Raw genomic sequence first — 24,732 nt, forward strand, 5'->3', positions numbered from 1 at the left:
ACAAATGCATATACTCTTATTCTGTGAATTCTTGCACTTGCTCAGTAGGAGCTGGTGACTCAAAAAGTTTAAATACAGTATATATATTTTTTAATGGAAGTAAATTGGAAAGTTGTTTAAAATTGCATGCTCTATCTGAATAATGAAGGTTTAATTTTGACTTGAGTGTCCCTTTAAGTGTTTTAGAAGTCCATGTAAATGAACAATGTACTCCAGCATGATCTGACCAAGTTATTGGATTTATATGAGCTGATTTAAACAAGCTCATACTTGTAATATCTGAAAAAAATGTTGTCTATTCTCTTATAAACTTTATGTGGAAAAGAGTAGAAAGTATAATCTCTAGTTAATGGATGCATTGTTGTCCACACATCTAAACAAGTAAGATTTTTTAATAGTTTATTTGATTTTGTGATACATGATGTAGAATTGGAGGAGCGTTGTGTTGAGCTGTCTAATAAAGGATTCAAGGTTAAATTTGAGTCCCCTCCAATTATAAGAGTACCTTTTTGGTTTTCTAGTATAACATTTGAGACCTGTTTAAGAAATAAATGTTGTTTTGTTAAAGGTGCATAGAAAGAGACTAATGTAATCGGTCGACCATATAAAAGGGCTGAAATTAATCTACCTTCCTTGTCTTTAGTTACTGAAATTTCATGAAAGGGGATGTCTTTTTTAACTAATATTCCTACTCCCTGAACTTTTTTTTTTTTGGAAGAGAGGCAAAATAGCTTTTACTGAATTTATATTGAAATATTTTGGGTTCCTTACCTTTAAGAAAATGTGTTTCTTGTAATAAAATTATATCACCTGAGTATCTTTTAAAATCAGCTATTGCAGTTGTTCTCTTTCTAAGGCCTAGATTTGGAGTTTGGCGGTAGCCATGAAAACCAGCGTTAGAGGCTCCTAACGCTGGTTTTAGGCTACCTCCGGTATTTGGAGTCACTCAAAAAAGGGTCTAACGCTCACTTTTCAGCCGCGACTTTTCCATACCGCAGATCCCCTTACGTCAATTGCGTATCCTATCTTTTCAATGGGATTTTTATAACTCCGGTATTTAGAGTCGTGGCTGAAGTGAGCGTTAGAAATCTAACGACAAAACTCCAGCCGCAGAAAAAAGTCAGTAGTTAAGAGCTTTCTGGGCTAACGCCGGTTCATAAAGCTCTTAACTACTGTACTCTAAAGTACACTAACACCCATAAACTACCTATGTACCCCTAAACCGAGGCCCCCCATATCGCCGCCACTCGATTAAATTATTTTAACCCCTAATCTGCCGACCGCCACCTACGTTATACTTATGTACCCCTAATCGGCTGCCCCTAACACCGCCGACCCCTATATTATATTTATTAACCCCTAACCTGCCCCCCACAATGTCGCAGCCAGCTACCTACAATAATTAACCCCTAATCTGCCGACCGCAAAGCGCCGCCACCTACATTATAGCTATGTACCCCTAATCTGCTGCCCCTAACACCGCCAACCCCTATATTATATTTATTAACCCCTAACCTGCCCCCCACAACGTCGCAGCCAGCTACCTACAATAATTAACCCCTAATCTGCCGACCGCAAAGCGCCGCCACCTACATTATAGCTATGTACCCCTAATCTGCTGCCCCTAACACCGCCGACCCCTATATTATATTTATTAACCCCTAATCTGCCCCCCTCAACGTCGCCTCCACCTGCCTACACTTATTAACCCCTAATCTGCCGAGCGGACCGCACCGCTATTATTATAAAGTTATTAACCCCTAATCCGCCTCACTAACCCTATAATAAATAGTATTAACCCCTAATCTGCCCTCCCTAACATCGCCGACACCTAACTTCAATTATTAACCCCTAATCTGCCGACTGGAGCTCACCGCTATTCTAATAAATGTATTAACCCCTAAAGCTAAGTCTAACCCTAACACTAACACCCCCCTAAATTAAATATAATTTTAATCTAACGAAATTAATTAACTCTTATTAAATAAATTATTCCTATTTAAAGCTAAATACTTACCTGTAAAATAAATCCTAATATAGCTACAATATAAATTATAATTATATTATAGCTATTTTAGGATTAATATTTATTTTACAGGTAACTTTGTATTTATTTTAACCAGGTACAACAGCTATTAAATAGTAAAGAACTATTTAATAGCTAAAATAGTTAAAATAATTACAAATTTACCTGTAAAATAAATCCTAACCTAAGTTACAATTAAACCTAACACTACACTATCAATAAATTAATTAAATAAAATACCAACAATTACCTACAATTAAACCTAACACTACACTATCAATAAATTAATTAAATACATTACCTACAAATAACTACAATGAAATAAACTAACTAAAGTACAAAAAATAAAAAAGAACTAAGTTACAAAAAATAAAAAAATATTTACAAACATAAGAAAAATATTACAACAATTTTAAACTAATTACACCTACTCTAAGCCCCCTAATAAAATAACAAAGCCCCCCAAAATAAAAAAAATGCCCTACCCTATTCTAGATTACTAAAGTTCAAAGCTCTTTTACCTTACCAGCCCTGAACAGGGCCCTTTGCGGGGCATGCCCCAAGAAGTTCAGCTCTTTTGCCTTTAAAAAAAAACATACAATACCCCCCCCCCAACATTACAACCCACCACCCACATACCCCTAATCTAACCCAAACCCCCCTTAAATAAACCTAACACTAAGCCCCTGAAGATCTCCCTACCTTGTCTTCACCTCACCAGGTTCAGTGATCGATCCAGAAGAGGGTCCGAAGTCTTGATCCAAGTGGAGCAAGAAGAGGTCCTCCATCCGGTAGAAGTCTTCATCCAAGCGGGGCAGAAGAGGTCTTCCATCCGATTGAAGTCTTCATCCAAGCGGGATCTTCTATCGTCATCCATCTGGAGCGGAGCGGCAGCCAATCAGCCAATCGGCTTGAACTTGATTCTGATTGGCTGATTCCATCAGCCAATCAGAATATTCCTACCTTAATTCTGATTGGCTGATAGAATCCTATCAGCCAATCGGAATTCGAGGGACGCCATCTTGGATGACGTCATTTAAAGGAACCGTCATTCGTCGTTCAGTCGTCGGCCAGGATGGATGTTCCGCGTCGGAGGTCTTCAGGATCCTGCCGCTCCGCTCCGGATGGATGACGATAGAAGATCCCGCTTGGATGAAGACTTCAATCGGATGGAAGACCTCTTCTGCCCCGCTTGGATGAAGACTTCTACCGGATGGAGGACCTCTTCTTGCTCCGCTTGGATCAAGACTTCGGACCCTCTTCTGGACCGATCGCTGAACCCGGTGAGGTGAAGACAAGGTAGGGAGATCTTCAGGGGCTTAGTGTTAGGTTTATTTAAGGGGGGTTTGGGTTAGATTAGGGGTATGTGGGTGGTGGGTTGTAATGTTGGGGGGGGTATTGTATGTTTTTTTTTACAGGCAAAAGAGCTGAACTTCTTGGGGCATGCCCCGCAAAGGGCCCTGTTCAGGGCTGGTAAGGTAAAAGAGCTTTGAACTTTAGTAATCTAGAATAGGGTAGGGCATTTTTTTATTTTGGGGGGCTTTGTTATTTTATTAGGGGGCTTAGAGTAGGTGTAATTAGTTTAAAATTGTTGTAATATTTTTCTTATGTTTGTAAATATTTTTTTATTTTTTGTAACTTAGTTCTTTTTTATTTTTGTACTTTAGTTAGTTTATTTCATTGTAGTTATTTGTAGGTATTGTATTTAATTAATTTATTGATAGTGTAGTGTTAGGTTTAATTGTAGGTAATTGTTGGTATTTTATTTAATTAATTTATTGATAGTGTAGTGTTAGGTTTAATTGTAACTTAGGTTAGGATTTATTTTACAGGTAAATTTGTAATTATTTTAACTATTTTAGCTATTAAATAGTTCTTAACTATTTAATAGCTGTTGTACCTGGTTAAAATAAATACAAAGTTACCTGTAAAATAAATATTAATCCTAAAATAGCTATAATATAATTATAATTTATATTGTAGCTATATTAGGATTTATTTTACAGGTAAGTATTTAGCTTTAAATAGGAATAATTTATTTAATAAGAGTTAATTAATTTCGTTAGATTAAAATTATATTTAATTTAGGGGGGTGTTAGTGTTAGGGTTAGACTTAGCTTTAGGGGTTAATACATTTATTAGAATAGCGGTGAGCTCAAGTCGGCAGATTAGGGGTTAATAATTGAAGTTAGGTGTCGGCGATGTTAGGGAGGGCAGATTAGGGGTTAATACTATTTATTATAGGGTTAGTGAGGCGGATTAGGGGTTAATAACTTTATAATAATAGCGGTGCGGTCCGCTCGGCAGATTAGGTTTTAATAAGTGTAGGCAGGTGGAGGCGACGTTGTGGGGGGCAGATTAGGGGTTAATAAATATAATATAGGGGTCGGCGATGTTAGGGCAGCAGATTAGGGGTACATAGGGATAATGTAAGTAGCGGCGGTTTACGAAGCGGCAGATTAGGGGTTAATAATAATATGCAGGGGTCAGCGATAGCGGGGGCGGCAGATTAGGGGTATAATAAGTGTAAGGTTAGGGGTGTTTAGACTCGGGGTACATGTTAGAGTGTTAGGTGCAGACGTAGGAAGTGTTTCCCCATAGGAAACAATGGTGCTGCGTTAGGAGCTGAACACAGCTTTTTTGCAGGTGTTAGGTTTTTTTTCAGCTCAAACAGCCCCATTGTTTCCTATGGGGGAATCGTGCACGAGCACGTTTTTGAGGCTGGCCGCTTGCGTAAGCAACTCTGGTATCGAGAGTTGAAGTTGCGTTAAATATGCTCTACGCTCCTTTTTTGGAGCCTAACGCAGCCTTTATGTGGACTCTCAATACCAGAGTTATTTTTATGGTGCGGCCAGAAAAAAGCCAGCGTTAGCTTTTCGGGTCGTTACCGACAAAACTCTAAATCTAGCCGTAAGAGAGTTAAGACCTTTAGTATTAATGATAATAATTTTAAGACATTTTCCGTTTACATTTTTACTTTTTTGTGAGTTCATATAAAATTATAAAGTGTTTGTTTAATATTTTTTAGTAATAATAAGTCTTAAGATTAAATGATATAGAAAAAAGTGTTTATCCAGTGTGACAGGGAAATATTCCAAAAAAAGTGCATAAAATGACAAAAAAAACTCAGGATTGTGCGTGATATAAAGTAACAGGTAAAAAATACATTAAAAAAACCCCAAAAATTAAGAAAAAAACGTGATATACTAAAAATTTCCATTTCTAGTGGTGTAGAAATGATCGTTGAGAGAAGTGCCTCTCTCCTCCATTGCCCTGATCTTTTAAGTCTAAGATATATGTAATGAATCAGAGATCTTACAATAATACGTTCTCTCTCTTTTCTCCCTTGAAAGGGAGAGAAGAAAAAAAAAGGGGGGAAATAATTATTCCTCTCTTTTCTCGCTTCATTATTGGCACCATTTTGTACCGATAAGAGAGAAAAAAAAAAAAAAGGAAGAAGGAAGGGAAAACAATTATCTCTCTCTTTTCTCCCTTGCTTGCCTCTTTATTGGCACCGTTTTGTATCCTTAAGAAGGAAAGATGAGAAAATATAAAATAAAAAATATATATTATTGACATTACTGTAATTTTAGCCTTTTTATAACTTTTCCAGTGTTGGAGTTTTTTTGTGTTTGTTTTTAACTGTAAGCCATGTAGAGCTCAAATTCGTGGCCGTTGAGTTTTTAGAGTGGGTTATTGTAGTCAAATCTTCATCTTTGGTAGGGGGTGAATGTTTAAAAGTAAGTCCTAAAGTTTTGGCAAGAGTGTTTAGATCTGAAGGGTCTTTGTAGATTAACATTTTACCAGTGTGTTGGACTAATAAGCTGAAAGGAAATCCACATCGGTATCTTAACTTGTTTTCCTGTAAAACAGAGGTGATGAATCTTAATGATCTTCTTTTATCAATTGTTGTGGAACTTAGGTCCTGATAAATTTGTAATTCCTTATTTTGAAATGTTAAAGGCTGAATGGTCATTGTTGCCAACCATATAGTTTCTCTGTCCTTATAATGAAGGAATATAACAATAACATCACTGGGCGGGGCAGGTGATTTTGGTCGTGGTCTTAATGCTCTGTGCGCCCGTTCTATATTAGATTCCGTAAATATAGTGGTTTGTGTAATGAAATTGAAGAACTGTTTAAGATAGGAGTGGATATTTTATGCTAGAATTTCTTCTGGAATTCCTCGAACCCTCAAATTGTTTCTCCTACTCCTATTTTCCAAGTCCTCTATTTTTTCTTGTAAAGATTGAATCATAGATGCCTGCTGTGATATACCAGTTTCTGCTGTAGATAACATTGAAGCAATGGTATCTTGGGTAGCTACTAGATCTTCTATTCCAGCTCCTAATGTGGTTATTTATTTTTAAACGGTAGATATTTCCGATTGTATAAACTCCTTGAGATCAGCTATATCCATTTTGGTTGGCAGTTTCTCTATTGAGGCCTGTAACAAACGTAGTTGCTGTTGCATGGCTGAATGTTCAGGTGTAAAAGCCTAGGAGGATAAATGAGACTTCTCTTTTGTCATAATCACTGACTCCGGTCTGTTATGTTCTTGTGAGCCAAAAAATGTCATTAGAGAAGTAGAGTTGGTAGAGAGTCTTCCATTTTTTATGTATATCCGGTGGGTATTTCAGATCTAAAATATATATCATTATATGTAGAATAATGTGGTATCTCAGTAGTGGTTCTGTTTTACTTTAAGATTTCTGATGGAGTATATGAAACCCTGGATCTCTAAAAATAAAAATAAAGATATATTCCCTCTGCTGTATCGGGGTATTTGACTGATATTATTACAGCTTATATATATCAAAATACTGGTTGCAGAGATTTAATATTATATTTAAAGTCAGGTGTCATAGAGAAGCTGTTTAATTTCAGGAGCAATGGGAGCATACACGAGTATCACAACAGAGATTTCTGTCTTCAAAAGCAAAATTAGCATACTCAGCTATCACAATAAGGATATTTAGTTCCAAGAGCAAGATAGACATAGTTGCAAAAAAGAGAATGCCACCACAGCTAAAAAATAAAACAAATATTTAAAAAGTGAGTAAGGACAGCAGTATCCTGTACAAAATGGTTAGTAGGAGTAGAGCAAAAATGGGCTTACGCGTTTCAGCATAAAGCCGTAATCATAGCCTGGTATTTTGCTGACACCTTAACGTTTAAAAAGCACGCTTTATTAGCTAATTGGGTATCAATGTTACTCCTCCTTAACCCTTAATTAACCATGCCTTATGTTGTGAAGTAGTGGATATACTAGTTAAATCCCATTTGCTAGCTATACAGATCTATTCTATTAAACCTCCTAATATGTATGATTTATACTTCAAGCATATATTTACAAAGAAAGCTAGACAAACTTAATAAAAATATATGGTATAGCTTGACAGACTAATATTAAAACCAAAGTTAAAGATCTATCATTGTATAATTCAGCAAAGTTATTATTGTGAAGGCTTTTAAAGGGATACTAATTAGTGGGGTATTCGTTTGTGGAAGTGTTTCATTCCCCATATCACATGGACACCCGCTTTACTGTTTAAATATGCCATTAGTGAAGATCCCATTAAACGCCAATATACGCCATAGACGCTTGCAATTGTATTGTGTGACACGGAGACACATAACTTTGAACTGGGCTGTTTGACGGTCTTGCTATTTCCAATCTCCTTACTCTTATTGAGGACTGTATCTTAAGCATATATTTTTAGTAGTATACCCCCTAGTTTTTTCTTTGCATATTTCAAGATAGACATACACGGATATCTCAGCAGGGATATTTTATCCTAAGAAGTGAGGTAAACACCAGAATCACAACAGTACTATTTTATTTTTAAGATCTAGAGGCCCATTTATCAAGCTCCGTATGGAGCTTGAAGGGCCGTGTTTCTAGCGAGTCTTCAGACTCAGCAGAAACACAAGGGGGCCTATCTATCAAGCTCAGAACGGAGCTTGACGGCCTGTGTTTCTGGCAAGTCTGAAGACTCACCAGAAACACAAGTTATGGAGCAACGGTCACAAAGACCGTTGCTCCATAACCCTGTCCGCCTGCTCTGAGCAGGCAGACAGGAATCGCCGGAATTCAACCCTTTAGAGTACGATTGGGTTGATTGACACCTCCCTGCTGGCAGCCCATTGGCCGTGAGTCTGCAGGGGGCGGCGTTGCACCAGCAGCTCTTGTGAGCTGCTGGTTCAATGCTGAATATGGAGAGCGTATTGCTCTAAGCATTCAGCGAGGTCTTGCGGACCTGATCCGCACTGTCGGATCAGGTCCGCAAGACCTTTCTTAAATAGGCCTCATAGGTTAAGCTTACCTAGATACCAGAGCAAGAATGCCTGTCCTCAGGAGCAAGACAAGCAAATATAGGTATCTCAACAGAGATATTTATTTTCAGGAACAGAAATAAGTATGCTCAGGTAACTCAGCAGGTATAATTTAGCTTCCGGAACCAAGAAAGCATATTCATGTATCACCACATATATACCTGGCAACAAAAACAAGGTAAGCATACTTAGATATCTCAACATGTTTCACTTCGATAACAAGGCAAGCATATGCAAATATTTCGGCCAAAGTGCTAATTTTCAAAGACAAGATAAGCATACCTATATATCCCAGCAAGTATATCCGGCCTCAGGAACTTGGTAAACATACACAGGGGTCACAACAGAAATACTTATCTTCATAAATCAAGTTGTATTAATTGTGCATATCTCTGGTTAGAGTGTGAAGTTATATTTATTCAATCTGTTGTATCTGTGTGTTTACCTAGTATTGTTGCAACTTATATGTGTCCAAGATTTGCTTACAGAAAGCAAAGTTGTATACATCCAAGGGGTATTTATTTAGCTTTTATGGCTATATTCTGTAGTTTACACAGTCCAGAAATATAGTAGATAGCTGATCAAAACCATTTCCCAGCACATTTCAATTGGTGTTAATCATTTGTTAGCATAGTCCAACAACTTATTAATGCCCTATAATGACAAAATTGTCAAGCAATTTGAGACATCTGCAATATTAATTCGCTTTTTTGTTGTCTTTCTGAGGATATATAGGCATTATGCTTGAACTAGTTTGCCAGAGTGCCTTTAACAATTTGTATGTTTAAAAATACATCTTTGTTAGGGGTTTTAACTGCTCCTTAGTATGTTTGGGATCCCAGCCTTAGTTGTCTCCAAGCTCGTGGTTTCACATCTGACCACCTAGAATTTTAGTGGTAGTTGTGTATCAGGTATAATGATTTCAAGCTCTTCAGTGGGAGCCTCCGTTTCTGCTCAGATATATATAAGCGGTACTCACAGTCACTTTCTCTGGGAGCTGCTTTTGTGGTTTGTTGTCTTGCCGCTTATGATCCAGGGATGTCTGCTTAGTGAGCAATTTGGCTTAACCAGCTAAGGGCTTCATGCTGGTATAGAGAGAATTCTCTTTAGTAAATTCTCCCTTGCTCCTCTCCTCCAGTTTAGCGTGCATTGGGGTTAGGAGCTAACAACTCAGATCCGTTTTAAGGCTTTAGTGGTACTTAGTCAGGGCTTTGGGGTAGAGGACCTCCAGAGTTTCAACGTTATGCGACCATGTTCCTGCATGGCCAAACTCCGCCCTGGAAGAAGGATTTCTGTCCCTTGAAATTGTGAAAGGAACCCCTTAGGTCTAATCCTATTATCCTGAGGCAAAAAGGCTTCCTTTCCCCCGTGACAGTGCAGATGGTGTCAGCCAGGCCAGGACCAAACAAGGTTTTCCCCTTAAAAGGAAGAGACAGAAGTCTAGACTTGGAAACCATGTCTGCCAACCAAGACTTTAGCCACACGGCTCTGTGAGATAGAATGGCAATACTTGAAGTCTTTGAACTCAGACGCACTACCTGCATACTGGCATCACAAATGAAGGGTTAGCCAGTTTTAAAGCCTTGATTCTGTCTTGGATCTCCTCCACTGTAGTCTCCTCCAAACTTAACTCAGATAAAGAGTCGCATCAATATGAGGCCGCGCCTGTGACCGCTGCTATACTAGCAACTGGTTGCCATAGCTGCCCTTGGTGAAGAAATATATTTCTTAAGTATCCCTCAAGTTTCTTATCCATAGGGTCCTTGAAAGAGGTACTATTCTCTAGAGGAATTGTAGTTCTTTTAGCTAAAGTGGATATAGCTCAATCCATCTTAGGAACAGTTTGCCAAACTTTCCTAACAGAATCTGTAACAGGAAACGCCTGGCTTTTCTCACTCCTGGGAAATAATGTCCGACATACAATCTGAAAAAGGAAATACTTCCACCAATCTAGGTTTGACATCAAAAACTCTATTCAGTTTATTAACCTTAGGAGTTTCAGCGACTGTAGATTCCGAATCCTCCAGAGTAGCCAAAACCTCCTTAAGTAATAAATGCAGGTGCTCAAGCTTGAATATAAAACTAATCTCCTCTGAATCTGCCGTACTAACTACAACAGACTCAGAATCAGAGATTTCACTCTCAGAGGCAAGCAAAGTCTCCCGGTAAAAATAACCCCCCAGGTACAGACTGAGTGGAGCCGCAGGGCACTGCTTGTGTGACTGTTAGGAACTGAGGAGAAAGCTGAGGGTACTTACCACCTCGGTAAGAGATATAGAAAGAATCGTCACACAACAGGGAGCTCTCTATGCAGAGCGAGCTGAATGTCTCTCCATAAAAACCGCTACAAGTGGAGAAGGAAATGCGCAATCATATGACCGCCCCAAGAAAAAAAAGTGCAACATAGCAAAAGCACACAAATATGCTGCGCTCATCAAATACACTCTGCCTAATAAAGAGCCTTAACGTACTGTTAAAAGCCACCTCAGTAAAAACCTATGTCATAAATACTAATAAAGCTTTTGTAAACAAACACCCTCATATAAGCCCTTATGATAGCCTCATAACAAGCAGCCAGATATTGATAGCAGGATCGTTTATCTGAACACAGTGCCCTGAGCATACTGCCCAAATGAATCCCCAACATGAAAGGATTACTTTATTTAGCCCCCAGACTCCTTGTCACTATATGGGAAGGGGATTAACCCCCAATGTGTCAGAGCCTTCTGCCCTGTGAAGGAAAAGCAATTACCTTGGAGTCTCTGTGGGGCAGACACAGAAAACAAGGTCTGACAGATCCAGACGACTTCTCACAGGGACCTGGAAAAGAAAGAAAAGCAGAGTAACCAACCCTGGTTTTCTATATAGGGGTTAGCAAAAATTGTTGGAGGAGAAGCAAGGACTACCCCACCGACCTCCAACAGCTAATAGTCACCATAACTCTTACTGAAGAGGATTACATGGACACCGCATTACCCCAATCCTTACTTGCAGGGAAACTACCCATTAAAGGATTAAAACATAAATATCTTCAGAGCACCACCTTCCCACACCTCCTGGATATACGAAGGCAAAGAATGACTGGGGGATACTTAAAGCTTTGCTGGGGTGTTCTTTGCCTCCTCCTGGTGGCCAGGAGTTGAATTCCCACTAGTAATTAGAATGAATTTGTGGACTATCCATGCCATTGGAAAGAAATAAACATCACCCTCCAGTCTTAGCTTATGTTTAACTAAGCTTCCGATCAACAAAATATAAAAAAACACACACACTATTATAACATTATAGAAATCTGGTCCAAGTTTTGAAAGAAAGAAAAGTGAAAAACACACAGCAATTTCAGTTATCCCTGAGAAAACTGCCTTGTAAACATAAAATATATAAAACAACACAAATCATCAAGACAGGTGGTGCACCCTGACAATACAGTAAAAAGAGGCAAGTGCTTCTGCTTTTTACATATTAGATCTGCAAACTAAAACAATATAGGGGTCCATTTCTGTGGAATTTCCAATACATAGTTTTTATACTACATCTACGACCAGAATACAATGGAGACAATATGACACTATTCTAATTCATCAGAGAAAACAAATGCAGATTTTCACAGGATTTTTGGGCATGAAAAATATTGTGCAGTAAGAACATATTCATAGGTCCGTTACTTTACCGCCATCTGACGTGTTTCACATGGCGCTTTCTCAATGATGAGTAGCCACCTTTGACAAGTTGTAGACAAGCTTCTTAGCTAAAAAGAAACTTTATTTGTGACTTATTATATCAAGAGCCGCTGGTGCTAATTAAGATTTTGTGTTGGGATATTACTAACCTTGTACTCTTAATCTTGCCCTGGAGATCTTCCCTTCAGCATTGGCAGTGACAATTCCAGAGTCCGAGAGACGACAGGAGCGCACAGTGAGTGAGTGACATAGCCCATTACTTGTTAGGCTGAATCTCTTATCGGAGTGTACAGAGGACCCATTCAGTTCCCAGAGAAGATCCACATCTTCTGGGGACACAACACACTTAAATGTTGCGATTTCTCCCTCTAGAACAGTGACATTCTGCAGTTCTGTTACAAACTCCACCTGACGGGGCACTGAGAAAAATGTCAAGGTTAATACAATATATTTGGGGTGAAATATTTTAGGTTTGTGGAAAAGGAACAGATTAGTAAAGATATCATGGGTAGCTGGAGGTACAAAGGAGGTACAAAGGGGCAGAACTGGATTTTTAATTTTATGTTTCAGAAGGCTGGTGAGATGTGAGAATTACTACAAATATAACAAAAAATATGTTCAGTTAAGATCTAGTTTAGTTAGATCTGCAGTATACCCTTGGGTTTACTTCCCAAAGGACAATAGCTTCTGAACACATCATGGGTGGTGACATTTCAAATTACAAACAAACATCAATATGTAAATTAAGATGTCACAAATAAGGCTAGATTACGAGTGGTGCGCTATCATTTGCGCGCAAGTGATATGGGGTTTTTGTAGCTTTTTGCGCACAAGTTAAATTTCACTCATATATATTACAAATGCGAACGCGTGAGCCCAATCACGATTTATGCTAGAATGATTAATGTAACTTCAGAACTCTGGTTAACTGTTAGAAGAGTCAAAAAAGTGTCACAAAACACATCAAAAATACATTTAAAAGTACAGTTACACTCATAATATCACTACCTAATTAAACTGATTTAAAGAAAATTGCATTAAAAAGATATAAGGGCTCAAAGATAAGAGATATCAGGTGTTAGAAAAAACAATGGGCCCAAATTTTTTTTTACATAGGGATCCATAAACATATGTATTTAAATACTATATAGTATATATGTTTATACAATATATGCATGGATATATGTATTTATATGTGTATATATGTATTTACAGTCATATATACATAGAAATGCAGATATACATATGTATAGAAATACATACATATATCTTATCTGTTGTTTTTTCATTTTTTTTTTTTTTAAAACAAGGCTCCATTAAAGTCTATGGGGAATACAATCCTGCGATTGCAACTTAGAGAAGTCTTTTTTTCTGCTTGAGGATGCGACTGCGAGAGTGCAAAAACATAAATTATGTAATTTTCTTTCCTTCTGTATGAGTAGAGTCCACGGCTTCATTCCTTACTTGTGGGAAATACATAATCTGGCCACCAGGAGGAGGCAAAGACACCCCAGCCAAAGGCTTAAATACCTCCCAAACCTTCCTTCATCCCCCAGTCCTTCTGCTGAGGTAACAAGGAACAGTAGGAGAAATATCAGGGTATAAATGGTGCCAGAAGAACAAAACCAAATTTAAGTCTGCCCAACAGAGAATTCGGGTGAGGGCCGTGGACTCTCCTCATACAGAAGGAAAGGAAATTATCTGGTAAGCATAATTTATGTTTTCCTTCTTAATATGAGGAGAGTCCATGGCTTCATTCCTTACTTATGGGTAACATATACCCAAGCTCTAGAGGACACTGAATGAAAACGGGAGGGTAAAAAGAGAGGCGGACCCTGTTCTGAGGGCACCACAGCCTGAAAAACCCTTTCTCCCAATAGCTGCTTCTGCCGAAGCAAAAACGCCAAATATGTAAAATTTGAAAAAAACATGTAAGGAAGACAAGGTAGTTGCCCTATAAATTAGATTCCTAAAGGCATCAATCTCAAAACCCAAGAGGGAGCCACAGCCCTAGTTGAATGAGCCTTAATCCTCCGAGGAGGCTTGTGTCCCGCTGACTCTATAAGCTAAGCGAACATGCTCCTCAACCAGAAAAACAAGGAAGTGGATGAGGCTTTCCGCCCCTTACGCTTCCCAGAAGAGACACAAACAAGGAAGAAGTTTGACAAAACTCCATTGTAGCCTGAAGATAGAACTTCAAGGCCCGAACCCCATCCAAGTTATGAAATAACCACTCCTTTGAAAAGGAAGGATTAGGACACAAGGAAGGAACCACAATCTCCTGATTGATGTTGTGATCTGAAACAAAAATAGGAAGGAAACCTAACCCAGAGAGAACAGCCTTAGCCACATGAAAAACTAGGTAAGGGACCTCATATAGCAAGGCAGCCATCTCAGACACTAAACGCTAAAGCAATAGCCAGTAGAAAAAAAAGATAAAAGAAGCTTCCATGACAGAAAATCTTAATGTCAACTCCATGCATAAGCCCAAACGGAGCCTTCTGCAAAACTTAGAACAAGATGTAAGCTCCAAGGAGGAGCACTAAATCGAAACACAGGCCTGATCTAGTCAAAGCCTGAACAAGACTGGACATCTGGAAGCTCCATGAACCTCTGAAGCAGAAAAACAGATAGGGCCGAAATCTGTCCCCTAAGGGAGCTAACAGAAGGCCCTCCCCAGAGCATCCTGGAGAAAGAAAAGCCAGGAGAATCCCCGCTCTACATACCAGAAGAATTAGGTCCTGCACCCCTTATGATAGATGCGACTATACACCGGCTTATAAGCTAGAACGAGAATCATAATATTCTTTCAGAAAAAAAACTCTCTTTTCTAAGACTAAGCATTCAATTCCATGCAGTCAGCTTCAGAGAGTCCAGATTGTGATGAATACAAGGACCCTGCTCCAGCAGATTCCTGTAACAAGGTCCATGGAGGCGAAGACCCTAAACTGCAAGACACAACTCTAGATATAAACGGAGCAAACCGTCTCACTGATGTCTGCTCCTGCTAGGATCGACCATCTACAACAAAGAGCAACATGGCCCGAAGAGTAGAAGGTTAAAAGAAACCTCTAAGGAATGCTAGATGTCTAGCATATTCAAGATGAAAAGGCTGGAGCCCCACCTGGGTTCAAACCCACCTTCTGCTACAGAAGTGGTGGAGCTAGCACTGACGCCTTGAAAGCCTAATCGGCTTCCCCATCCGACACAAAAATTAGAGCAGGGAATGATTGTAGGGGACAGCCGAACTTGAAGAGTACACTCATAGATAGGGTCGCTGGCAATGAGCCAACGTGGGCTTCCGCCCACCACCAAACATCAGACCCCCCCGTTTAGCAGGAGGAACTGTCCTTCTTCAAAAGAAGGTCTCCCCACTGGTATGAACCCAGAAGACCAAATCCTCCAAGAAGAATGCTCACTGAGGAACCAAAGGAATAATTGGAAGGAAACTCCCAGCCCACAGACCTCCCTATGACACTCTCTCCCCATGGACAAGGAAGCAACAAGGTCAAAACCGCCCTGGGAGAACTAAGAGAACATTTTCTGAGAACAGGGAGATCTGAACGGAACACTGGGAATTGATTTCCCCCACCGGTATTCTATGTAAGTCTGTTAAGACAGAATCACCAGCACCATGCCAAAGTCACGGCCTTGGCTGTGTCTATCACTCTCCACCCCTGTGTCAACAAAGACCAGAAGGGGGCTGGAGGGCATAACCCGATGGAAAATTCTCAAGATCTCAGGATTAAAAGAAAGCTGCCACAGCAGGATTCAACGCTAAGCCTTTAACTTGCTAGGCAGGGTAGATAAAAATCCCTGTCCCTAAGACCAAACAGCATCCAGATCCACCCTGGTATCGACACCAGCAACTCAGGTCTAGATCCAACTCTGAGGATCGAAGACACAAGAAAATCCCTAAAAGTCTATGAGCAGGCGAAGGTAAGAAACCCAGAAAGGCTGAGACCCAGGAACTACTGTTAAATCTGGAAGCAGGATACTGCCACCTTAAACCCCAGATCTCAAGAAGGATCAGAACGAGGTTTACTGAAAGATACAGTTTCTAAGAACCGAATTTGCACAAAAAAGATGAAAACAGGAAAGACATCCTTCTTCCGAACAAAGGAAGGGAGAACCTTACATTCTCCAGCGAAAAGAAGAACTGATAAGCTCTGCTTCAATATCATAGAACCCAATTAGAATGGGAAGACCCTCCCTGTATTAGGGCATGTACCAACAGTGGAAGAAAATATCCTGCAGTGTGATAGATACCGGGACAATGACTCCAAAGGTCCTTTATCTTCTCTGACAAGACAATTGCCCAGAAAAAAAGCCTAGTTCCGGTCTTTAAGACCCCTAGATCCATATGATCCAGTATCAAGCACCCATCCCAGATAATATATAAACAGGTCCAACCTGTTAACTAGGATAGATGGGCCTGCTGTACCTGGACTGGAATCTAGAAGAAAAAACTCCTTCTCCTAAGTATAAAGAAGGAACAGACCTATCTAGTATCCACAACAGGTCCTGCCTGTCATCTATGATACAACAATCTTCGGGAACACTCCCGGGCTAAAACGAAACTTCTTAAGTTCCAGCAAAGCTAGAACAACTGAATAATCAAATTAAAGAAATTAAGCTCCGAGGCTTAAAATTTTTCTCTAAAATATTGGAGGAACTATCACCCCAAGCAGAAATCTATAAGCTTCTACCGGAAGTCTCCAACAATCTCAACCATCAAAGTCGATAGTATCAAAATCCCATGTGACAAAACTTCTTTCTAAGGAGAGTTTCTAAAACAATCCAGAGCTCAAAAAAACTATCCGGAACAGAATAGCAAAGAAAAAGGCAAGCGCCCACAGTGATAAGCTGAAAAGGAGTGTGTAAACAAAAACAGGTCCTGTCTGTCATAGGACACAACCCCCCATAGAGCTTGGAACTGGGATTCTAAATAAACTATAAAACAAAAAGTAAACAAGATGACAAGGAATATCACCATCCTCCACTCATCTTATTTACGATCGTTATCGGATTTAGAGGACTGAGATTCAACTGACGGAGCAGTACTGGAAACCTCTAACATCGCCAAAACTTCTCTCAGAAGTAAACACAGGTGTGCCAATCTAAATCTAAATGCTAAGCCCTCCGCAGTCGGAGGACCCAAGTCAGCAGACTCCGACCCTGGAGGTTCTCCCTCTGAAGCCTCAGAGGGAACCGCATCCCCAGAGGACTGATCATGCACAATCGTTATTTTACACAAATGTCCTTGGGCAGGATTAACCCCTCGCTTGCATGTAGCAGGAATAGGTAACCTCGCTAAGGCCGTAGAGATGGCCATGAGGAACTGCGTAGTAACCTCTGGTGGAAACAACCCCCTTACCGTCAAAGGAAGATCGGAATTCGGGAAAACTGCATATGTAGGAACATAATCTAGGGAACACACCTCACTGGACGAAGAGTACTCAGAGAAGGATGGCTCAGTGGTCTCTAACATCTCAACATTGGTTGATGAGAACACTCTATTGTGGCATATGGAACATAATTGAGAGGGCTGGATTACCCGGGCCTCCTCACAATATACACAGGTATCAAATTCTGTATCGGAGGGATCCCCCTCTAAATGATAAGAATTCTCCATAACTCATCTATATCAAATTATAGAAAGGAAAAACAACTGGCACCTTATACCCCCAATGGCTGCAGCACTCACCACCTCCTATGACCCAGACAGATATAGAAGAAGCTCCTCTCCGTAGACACCCGATCAGGAATCAGAAGCGGTGAAAAAAAAGTGACCATTCCTGGTCACATGGTGCTCATGCAGGACCTGCCCCTGCTAAGGAAAAAGCGCACCAGCTTAATATAAAGAAACTGCACAGCTCTCAAAATGAAAATAACCTGTACGTTCCATATCAGCCTAAGAGCCCAAACGTTCTTACACATGACGTAGGTTGTGTCCTCTCCCCTACACTCCTCCGTTCGTGTCCTCTACGCAATTGTAAGTTTTATGATTCATTAATAAAGTTGGAATTTTTTACTTTACTTCTATATGCTTGTGAGATTGTTGACTTTCAACACTGCCCCATATTATTTGGCTTGGAACTTTCATTTCGTTTTATATGCTATACACACGCTTGGCATGTTGTTTTTCCAACACCGGTTGTTGTTCCACACATAATTAATGGTCCTTTACTGAAGTTATAACAGAAGCTCTTGACCGGTGCATATATTGGTTCTTACACATAAGAAGTCAAAATCACATAACAAATATGATTAAAAAACCCCACTGTTAAATAATCCCCCTCAGGAGATATTAACCCTTGATTCCATAAAGATAAAGGAGTCCCACTGTGACCCTGTCTTCTATCGTTAACATGTGTGTAAAATAATGAAACGATCTTACCGGAATCTATGCCGTGGAACAGTGACACAGTCCTTCAAGTTTGACAGATTGTAGCAGTGCTTCTGACATGGACTAGAGTGAAGAAAGCAGGCAGCGAAACTCGTCAGCGCTGATTGCTTAAGGAGCTGTTAATATGAGTCTGGATGGATTTGCAGAAAGACTCTCCCTGCATCTCCAGGCTCTAACTTTCGTCAATGCTCTCACTGAGAGGCTGACAAGACTACTTAAAACTCCAGTCCCATCTCGAAGGGCAGATACCCTTCCTAAGGAACTACTCCGAAATCTTCTGATACTTCTCTGCCAACCTCCTGTGACGAAAGGCAAAGAATGACTGGGGGATGAGGGAAGTGAGGGAGGTATTTAAGCCTTTGGCTGGGGTGTCTTTGCCTCCTCCTGGTAGCCAGGTTCTGTATTTCCCACAAGTAAGGAATGAAGCCATGGACTCTCCTCATATTAAGAAGGAAAGTTTTACTTGCAACCTCTAATACGTAGTAGGAGCGCGATGGTAAAAAAAAAGTTGAGCGCAAATTTGTGCTTCACTCATAATCTAGCCCATAATGTCACATTAGTTGATAACTACAAATATTTTAACACTAATCAATTATAATCTTTTTATATTATTCATTTAAAAACAAATAATATGCAAAGTTAAATAAATACTGTGTTATATCTTTGCATAGATCCAAAGGCAAAAAAGTGGCTTCATAACTGTTAGGCAAACAGCCAGAACTATTACAATTAAACAAAAGCAAAAACTCTCGGAAGCATGCTCCTGAACCTACCTGCACTCATGGAAAAAAACATTTAGGGCCTAATGATCAAAAGTTCATCAGGGAGAGAAATTATGCAAATTATTATTATTATTTTTTTTGGGGGGGCGGGGGTTCTGAGTATTATATTGTAATGTAGATGTCTCTCCTTAACATCCAAAACTCTGCAAAGCAAAATAAACCGCCTTCAAGCCTACCTTGTAGTACAGATGAGACTTCTTAGATAATTTAACCAGAATAGCAAGCTTTAGATCATCAGGCCCTGAAACTAAAATGTAAATTTGATGATAAAAGTAAATTGTAGTCTCTGCCTAAACCATGAAAGTTTCAATTTTGACATCCATGCCCTATTATTTTATATGAATTGACTCTTACCTTCCACAGTGACTGTGGTTTGAAACTGGTCAGTGCCAGCATCACAGGTGTACGTGCCCGAGTCAGAAGGTCTCATACACTGAATAGTGAGCTGTCTATGCACTCCTCGTGCCAGAATTTTCACCCGTCCACCTGACACCATCTCCTCTCCATCGCGTAGCCAGCGTACCTTGAAGTTTGGCCGTGACAACTCACAAGCCAAAACCAGATCATCACCAGTCATCAGCGTATGGTGCTCAGGGGTTCCTGTATTCCCCACAATAGTTACTGGAGGTTCTGAGAAAGAAGGACATTTAAGTAAGAAAACCAAAAGGCAACTTGTGCCTACTAACAAAACAACTGCAAAGCAAATAAAATGCAGCCCTGCTCAGCCGAGACAGCACAGCCCATTTCGGGCAACATAGTCTGAGGATAGGCACTCGGAGGATAGGGAGGCATCACAAGCACTGAGGATGGCATCACAGGGACAGGTAGAAGCATTACAAGGGTGACATCTCCAGGCAATTAGAAATACAGACCAAAGGCTGAAATACAACATAGCATGGGTATAAACAGAGGTATCATTAGAAATGTACTAGCCGGACTGTAAGCGTGCTATGTAGCAATATGGTTATTAATCAATTACACCACAAGAAAAGCCAAGCAGAATAAGAGGAACACAGCTTGGAAAATAGGAGGACTGAAAATTTGGACCATATAATCAGTTTGCAGAAAGCAAAAAGTATTGTTAGGTTGCATAGAAAGCAATAATTAAATGATATCATGTTTAATACAAAAGATTGTATCGCTAGTAACCAGACATAGAAGTATGCTCAACATTTATTAAAAAAATATTCTTATATTCCCCAAGTGCAACCACACATGGTCTTGGTACTAGAAGACGAAAGGCTTGTATGCAAGATTTTAATTGGAAGTACTTGCCATTATCAAAAAGGAAAGGTTTTTGGTAATGGCAAGTAACAGAAGAAACAATTTACTTATATAAGAGTGTAAACCAGGTGTTTTAACCATAATATATACTTTTCTATATGAGTTCCAGTGATACAACCTTTGTGTCTCAGACATGACAGTCTCACTATCTTAAAGGGGAGGTGCAGTGTGTGGTACAGTGGCCTTAAGTCACTAAGGGTTAAAATAACTCTACACTGGGAAATATTTCTCCAGCTTTCCCTTTGTTGCTGTCCTATGGAGCTGATTTTACTCTATGATATATTAGATCCATAGGATAGCAGAAATTGGCAAATTTTGTCACATTAGAAATATCTTAGACACGTTAGTGAATCCAGGTCACTGTTCATCTGCGGAGAAGCAGGAAATTGCAAGATTATAAGATTTAAGTGTTAGGGGATTGTATGCAAAGGTGTGGGTTGCAGTGCCTCTTCATCTCTCCTGTTACCTCCCACAGTGACAAAAAAGCTGAAGCTGTCATGGCGGGCATCACAGAGATACTCCCCCGCGTCACTTCGCTTCACACTCAGGATGGTCAGTGAGTGCTCTGCTCCCCTCTCCTCCACTAGTATGTGCGGATTGTCGCTCAGCCGCTCGCCGTCCTTGTACCATCTCACTTCACCATCAGAGCGGGACAGGGAGAGTGCCAGCCTGAGGTCCTCAGACACAGTGCACAACCTCCATGGCGTGATCTGCTCACGCCCTAAGATCATCACTACAGCCTCTTCCAAAGACCAAGCACCAACAGGTATTAGAGTCCGAGGTGACAATGGAGAGGGGACAGAATCTAACTGCAATTCGAATTCCCTTTTAATCAGCTTTCAAGCAAATTCTGTTTTATGATTGACAAAGCAGACTATATAAAACAATATTTCCAGTCTAGCAATTCAGAAAATGCAGTTCAGTAGGCTACAACAATCTTTTATTTTCCTGCAACATTTGTACATTGTGACTGGTAATCAGGAGGTATGAGTAGTCTGTGAAATAATACAATTACTCACAGCCTCTGAAAATCACAAAGGAACCAAATTCATCCAAATCTGCCGCTTATACTGAAATAAAGCTACTAGGGAGTTTTAATAAAATGCTCTACAGAAAAGTAAAATAGGAATAAGAGACAGTTGATATGTCTCTTAGGGTTTTCTTATGTGATGCTGCTTTCCATACATAAGACCTAATAAATTACTGTAAAAAACAATGTTGGCAGTGCAAAAAAATAAAAAATCTGATGTGAATCTTATTGTGTAAGAAAAAATGTCAGGTGATAATGTTTTGTCAGCTAGTACCCTGCAAGCATTCAGGATCACTTAAAGGGACATAATAATAATGTTAGAGCATTTCATTTCAAGACTAGAGACTTCTACTGATTCAAGGCTGGATTTGCCTACCAGAATACCAGCATATTTTCCAGTAGGTTGCAGCAGCTGGGGCTAGAAAGCTAAAATTTGGCACAGTCTGGCACTTTTTATTTTAATACAAACTAATATACACCTAGATTACGAGTTTTGCATTGTGGCTCCTAAGGCTGAAAATATGGCATTTTCAGCGTCAAAACAGCACCGCAGTCGGTATTGCTGTACTATTCACCTTTTAGCCTGTAACGCAACGTCAGTACCGCACTCGTAAAAATTACGTTTTTTTCATGGGATTCCCATAGCGCCGGTATAACGAGTTTTGCGTTCTGGCTAAAAAGTGAGCGTTACAGCCTAAAACTAAAAGAACCGTAACGCCATCTAAAGTCAGTAGTTATGAGTTTTACGCTACAAAGCTGTAGCATAAAACTCATAACTAAAGTGTTACAAAGTACACTAACACCCATAAACTACCTATTAACCCCTAAACCGAGGGCCTCCCGCATCGCAAACAATATATTTAAAGTTATTAACCCCTAATCTGCCGCTCCCGATATCGCCGCCACTAATAAAATGTATTAACCCCTATTCCGCATTTCCACGACATTGTCGCCACTATAATAAACCTATTAACCCCTAAACCGTTGCCCTACTGCATCGCAAACACTATTTAAATATTACTAACCCCTAATCTGCCATCCGCCCACACCGCCGCTATAATAAACCTATTAACCCCTAAACCGCAAGCCCCCCACAACAAAATAAACTAAAATAAACTATTAACCCCTAAACCGAATGCCCCCACAACAAAATAAACTAAAATAAACTATTAACCCCTAAACCGAAAGCCCCCCACAACAAAATAAACTAAAATAAACTATTAACCCCTAAACCGAATGCCCCCCACAACAAAATAAACTAAAATAAACTATTAACCCCTAAACCGAAAGCCCCCACAACGGAATATACTAAAATAAACTATTAACCCCTAAACCGAACGACCCCCTAACTTTATATTAAAATTACAATTTCCCTATCTTAAATTAAATTAAAACTTACCTGTCAAATATAAAAAAATTATTTTAAACTAACAATTACACTATTATAATTAATAAACTAAAATTAAACTAACTACCAATTAAATAAAACTAAACTACACATTTAAAACACTACTCTAAAAATTACAAAAAGTATCTAGTTAAAAAAAAAAACTAAATTACATCCGACTGGATGAAGATAGAAGAGGCCGCCTGGATGAAGACTTCTTGCCGCATGGATGAGGAATTCGCCGGCTGGATGACGACAGAAGAGGCCGTCTGGATGAAGACTTCTTGCCGCATGGATGATGACTTCACCGGCTGGATGGACCCTTTAAGCGGGACTTCAACAACTGTAAGTGGATCGTCGGGGGTTAGTGTTAGGTTTTTTTAAGGATTTTTTGGGTGTTTTTTTTTAGATTAGGGTTTGGGCAATCTAAAAGAGCTAAATGCCCTTTTAAGGGCAATGCCAATACAAAAGCCCTTTTCAGGGCAATAGTTAGCTTAGGTTATTTTAGATTTTATTTGGGGGGGTTGGTTGGGTGGTGGGTTTTACTGTTGGGGGGGTATTTGTGTTTTTTTTTAAAGGTAAAAGAGCTGATATCTTTGGGGCAATGCCCAACAAAAGGCCCCATTGGCAGTTTATTGTAGGCTAGGGTTTTTTTTTTAAATTTGTATGGGCTTTTTTATATTGATAGGACTGTTAGATTAGGTGTAATTCTTTTTTATTTTGGATAATTTTGTTTTTTATTTTGTGTACTGTATATTTTTAGGGGGTGTTTTATTTTTTTGTAGCAAAAGAGCTGTTTAACTTAGGGCAATGCCCTACAAAAGACCCTTTTAATGGCCCCCCAAAAGGCCCTTTTAAGGGCCCTTGGTAGTTTGGGGGGGTTTGTATAGTGTTTTTTGTAATGGTAGGTTTTTTATTTTTTGTAATGGTAGTTTTTTTTTTTTTTTGTAATGTTAGGTTTTAGTGTAAGGCAGGTTAGGTTTTATTTCACAGGTAAGTTTGTATTTATTTTAGCTAGGTAGTTAGTAAATAGTTAATAACTATTTACTAACTAGTCTACCTAGTTAAAATAAATACAACCTTACTTGTGAAATAAAAATAAAACCTAAGCTAGCTACAATGTAACTAGTTATATTGTATCTAGCTAAGGATTTATTTCGCAGGTAAGTATTTAGTTTTAACTAGGTATTATTTAGTTAATAATTGTAAATTTAATTTAGATCTATTTTAATTATTTTAAAGTTAAGGGGTGTTAGGGTTAGGGATTAATAGTTTAATTTAGGTTGTTGTGATGTGGGGGGCTGGTGGTTTAGGGGTTAATAGGCTTATTTAGTAAATAATTGTAAGTTTGATTTAGATCTAATTTAATTGTGTTAAAGTTAAGGGGTGTTAGGGTTACGTTACGGTTACGTTAGGGTTAGGGGTTAATAGTTTCATTTAGGTTGTTGCGATGTGGGGGGCTGGTGGTTTATGGGTTAATCGTTTTATTTAGTGGTAGTGATGTGGGAGGCCAGAGGTTTAGGGGTTAATAGCTTTATTTAGGTGGCAGCGATATTGGGAGCAGCGGAATAGGGGTTAATAACTTTAATATAATGGCAGCGATATCTGGAGCAGCAGATTAGGGGTTAATAACTGTAGGCAGGCGTCGGTGATGTCGGGGGCAGCAGATTAGGGGTGTTTAGACTCAGGGTTTATATTAGGGTGTTAGGTTTAAACTGTAGTTTCTTTTTCCGCATAGACATCAATGGGGCTGAGATACGGAGCTTTTGTGTCCGCGATCGCAAGTGTTAGACTTTTT

The 24,732-nt window shown here is 39.4% G+C and overlaps 1 protein-coding gene across 8 annotated transcripts in view; it reads right to left on the reverse strand.

The window, feature by feature from the left end:
- The window catches only part of OBSL1 (obscurin like cytoskeletal adaptor 1), a 320,332-nt gene that overhangs the window by 43,436 nt on the left and 252,164 nt on the right, over nucleotides 1-24,732 (reverse strand). For 7 of the 8 annotated variants that reach the window (XM_053698211.1, XM_053698216.1, XM_053698210.1 and 4 more), the window contains 3 exons: nucleotides 20,984-21,259; nucleotides 19,588-19,863; nucleotides 12,192-12,461 (listed from right to left, as the gene is read on the reverse strand). In XM_053698211.1, coding sequence (XP_053554186.1) covers nucleotides 12,192-12,461; nucleotides 19,588-19,863; nucleotides 20,984-21,259 — 822 coding nt within the window. The remainder of the gene's footprint in view (nucleotides 1-12,191; nucleotides 12,462-19,587; nucleotides 19,864-20,983; nucleotides 21,260-24,732) is intronic. The other variant, XM_053698217.1, reaches the window with a different exon arrangement.

The sequence above is a fragment of the Bombina bombina genome, chromosome 1, assembly GCF_027579735.1.
Source record: "Bombina bombina isolate aBomBom1 chromosome 1, aBomBom1.pri, whole genome shotgun sequence".
Lineage (NCBI taxonomy): Eukaryota > Metazoa > Chordata > Amphibia > Anura > Bombinatoridae > Bombina > Bombina bombina.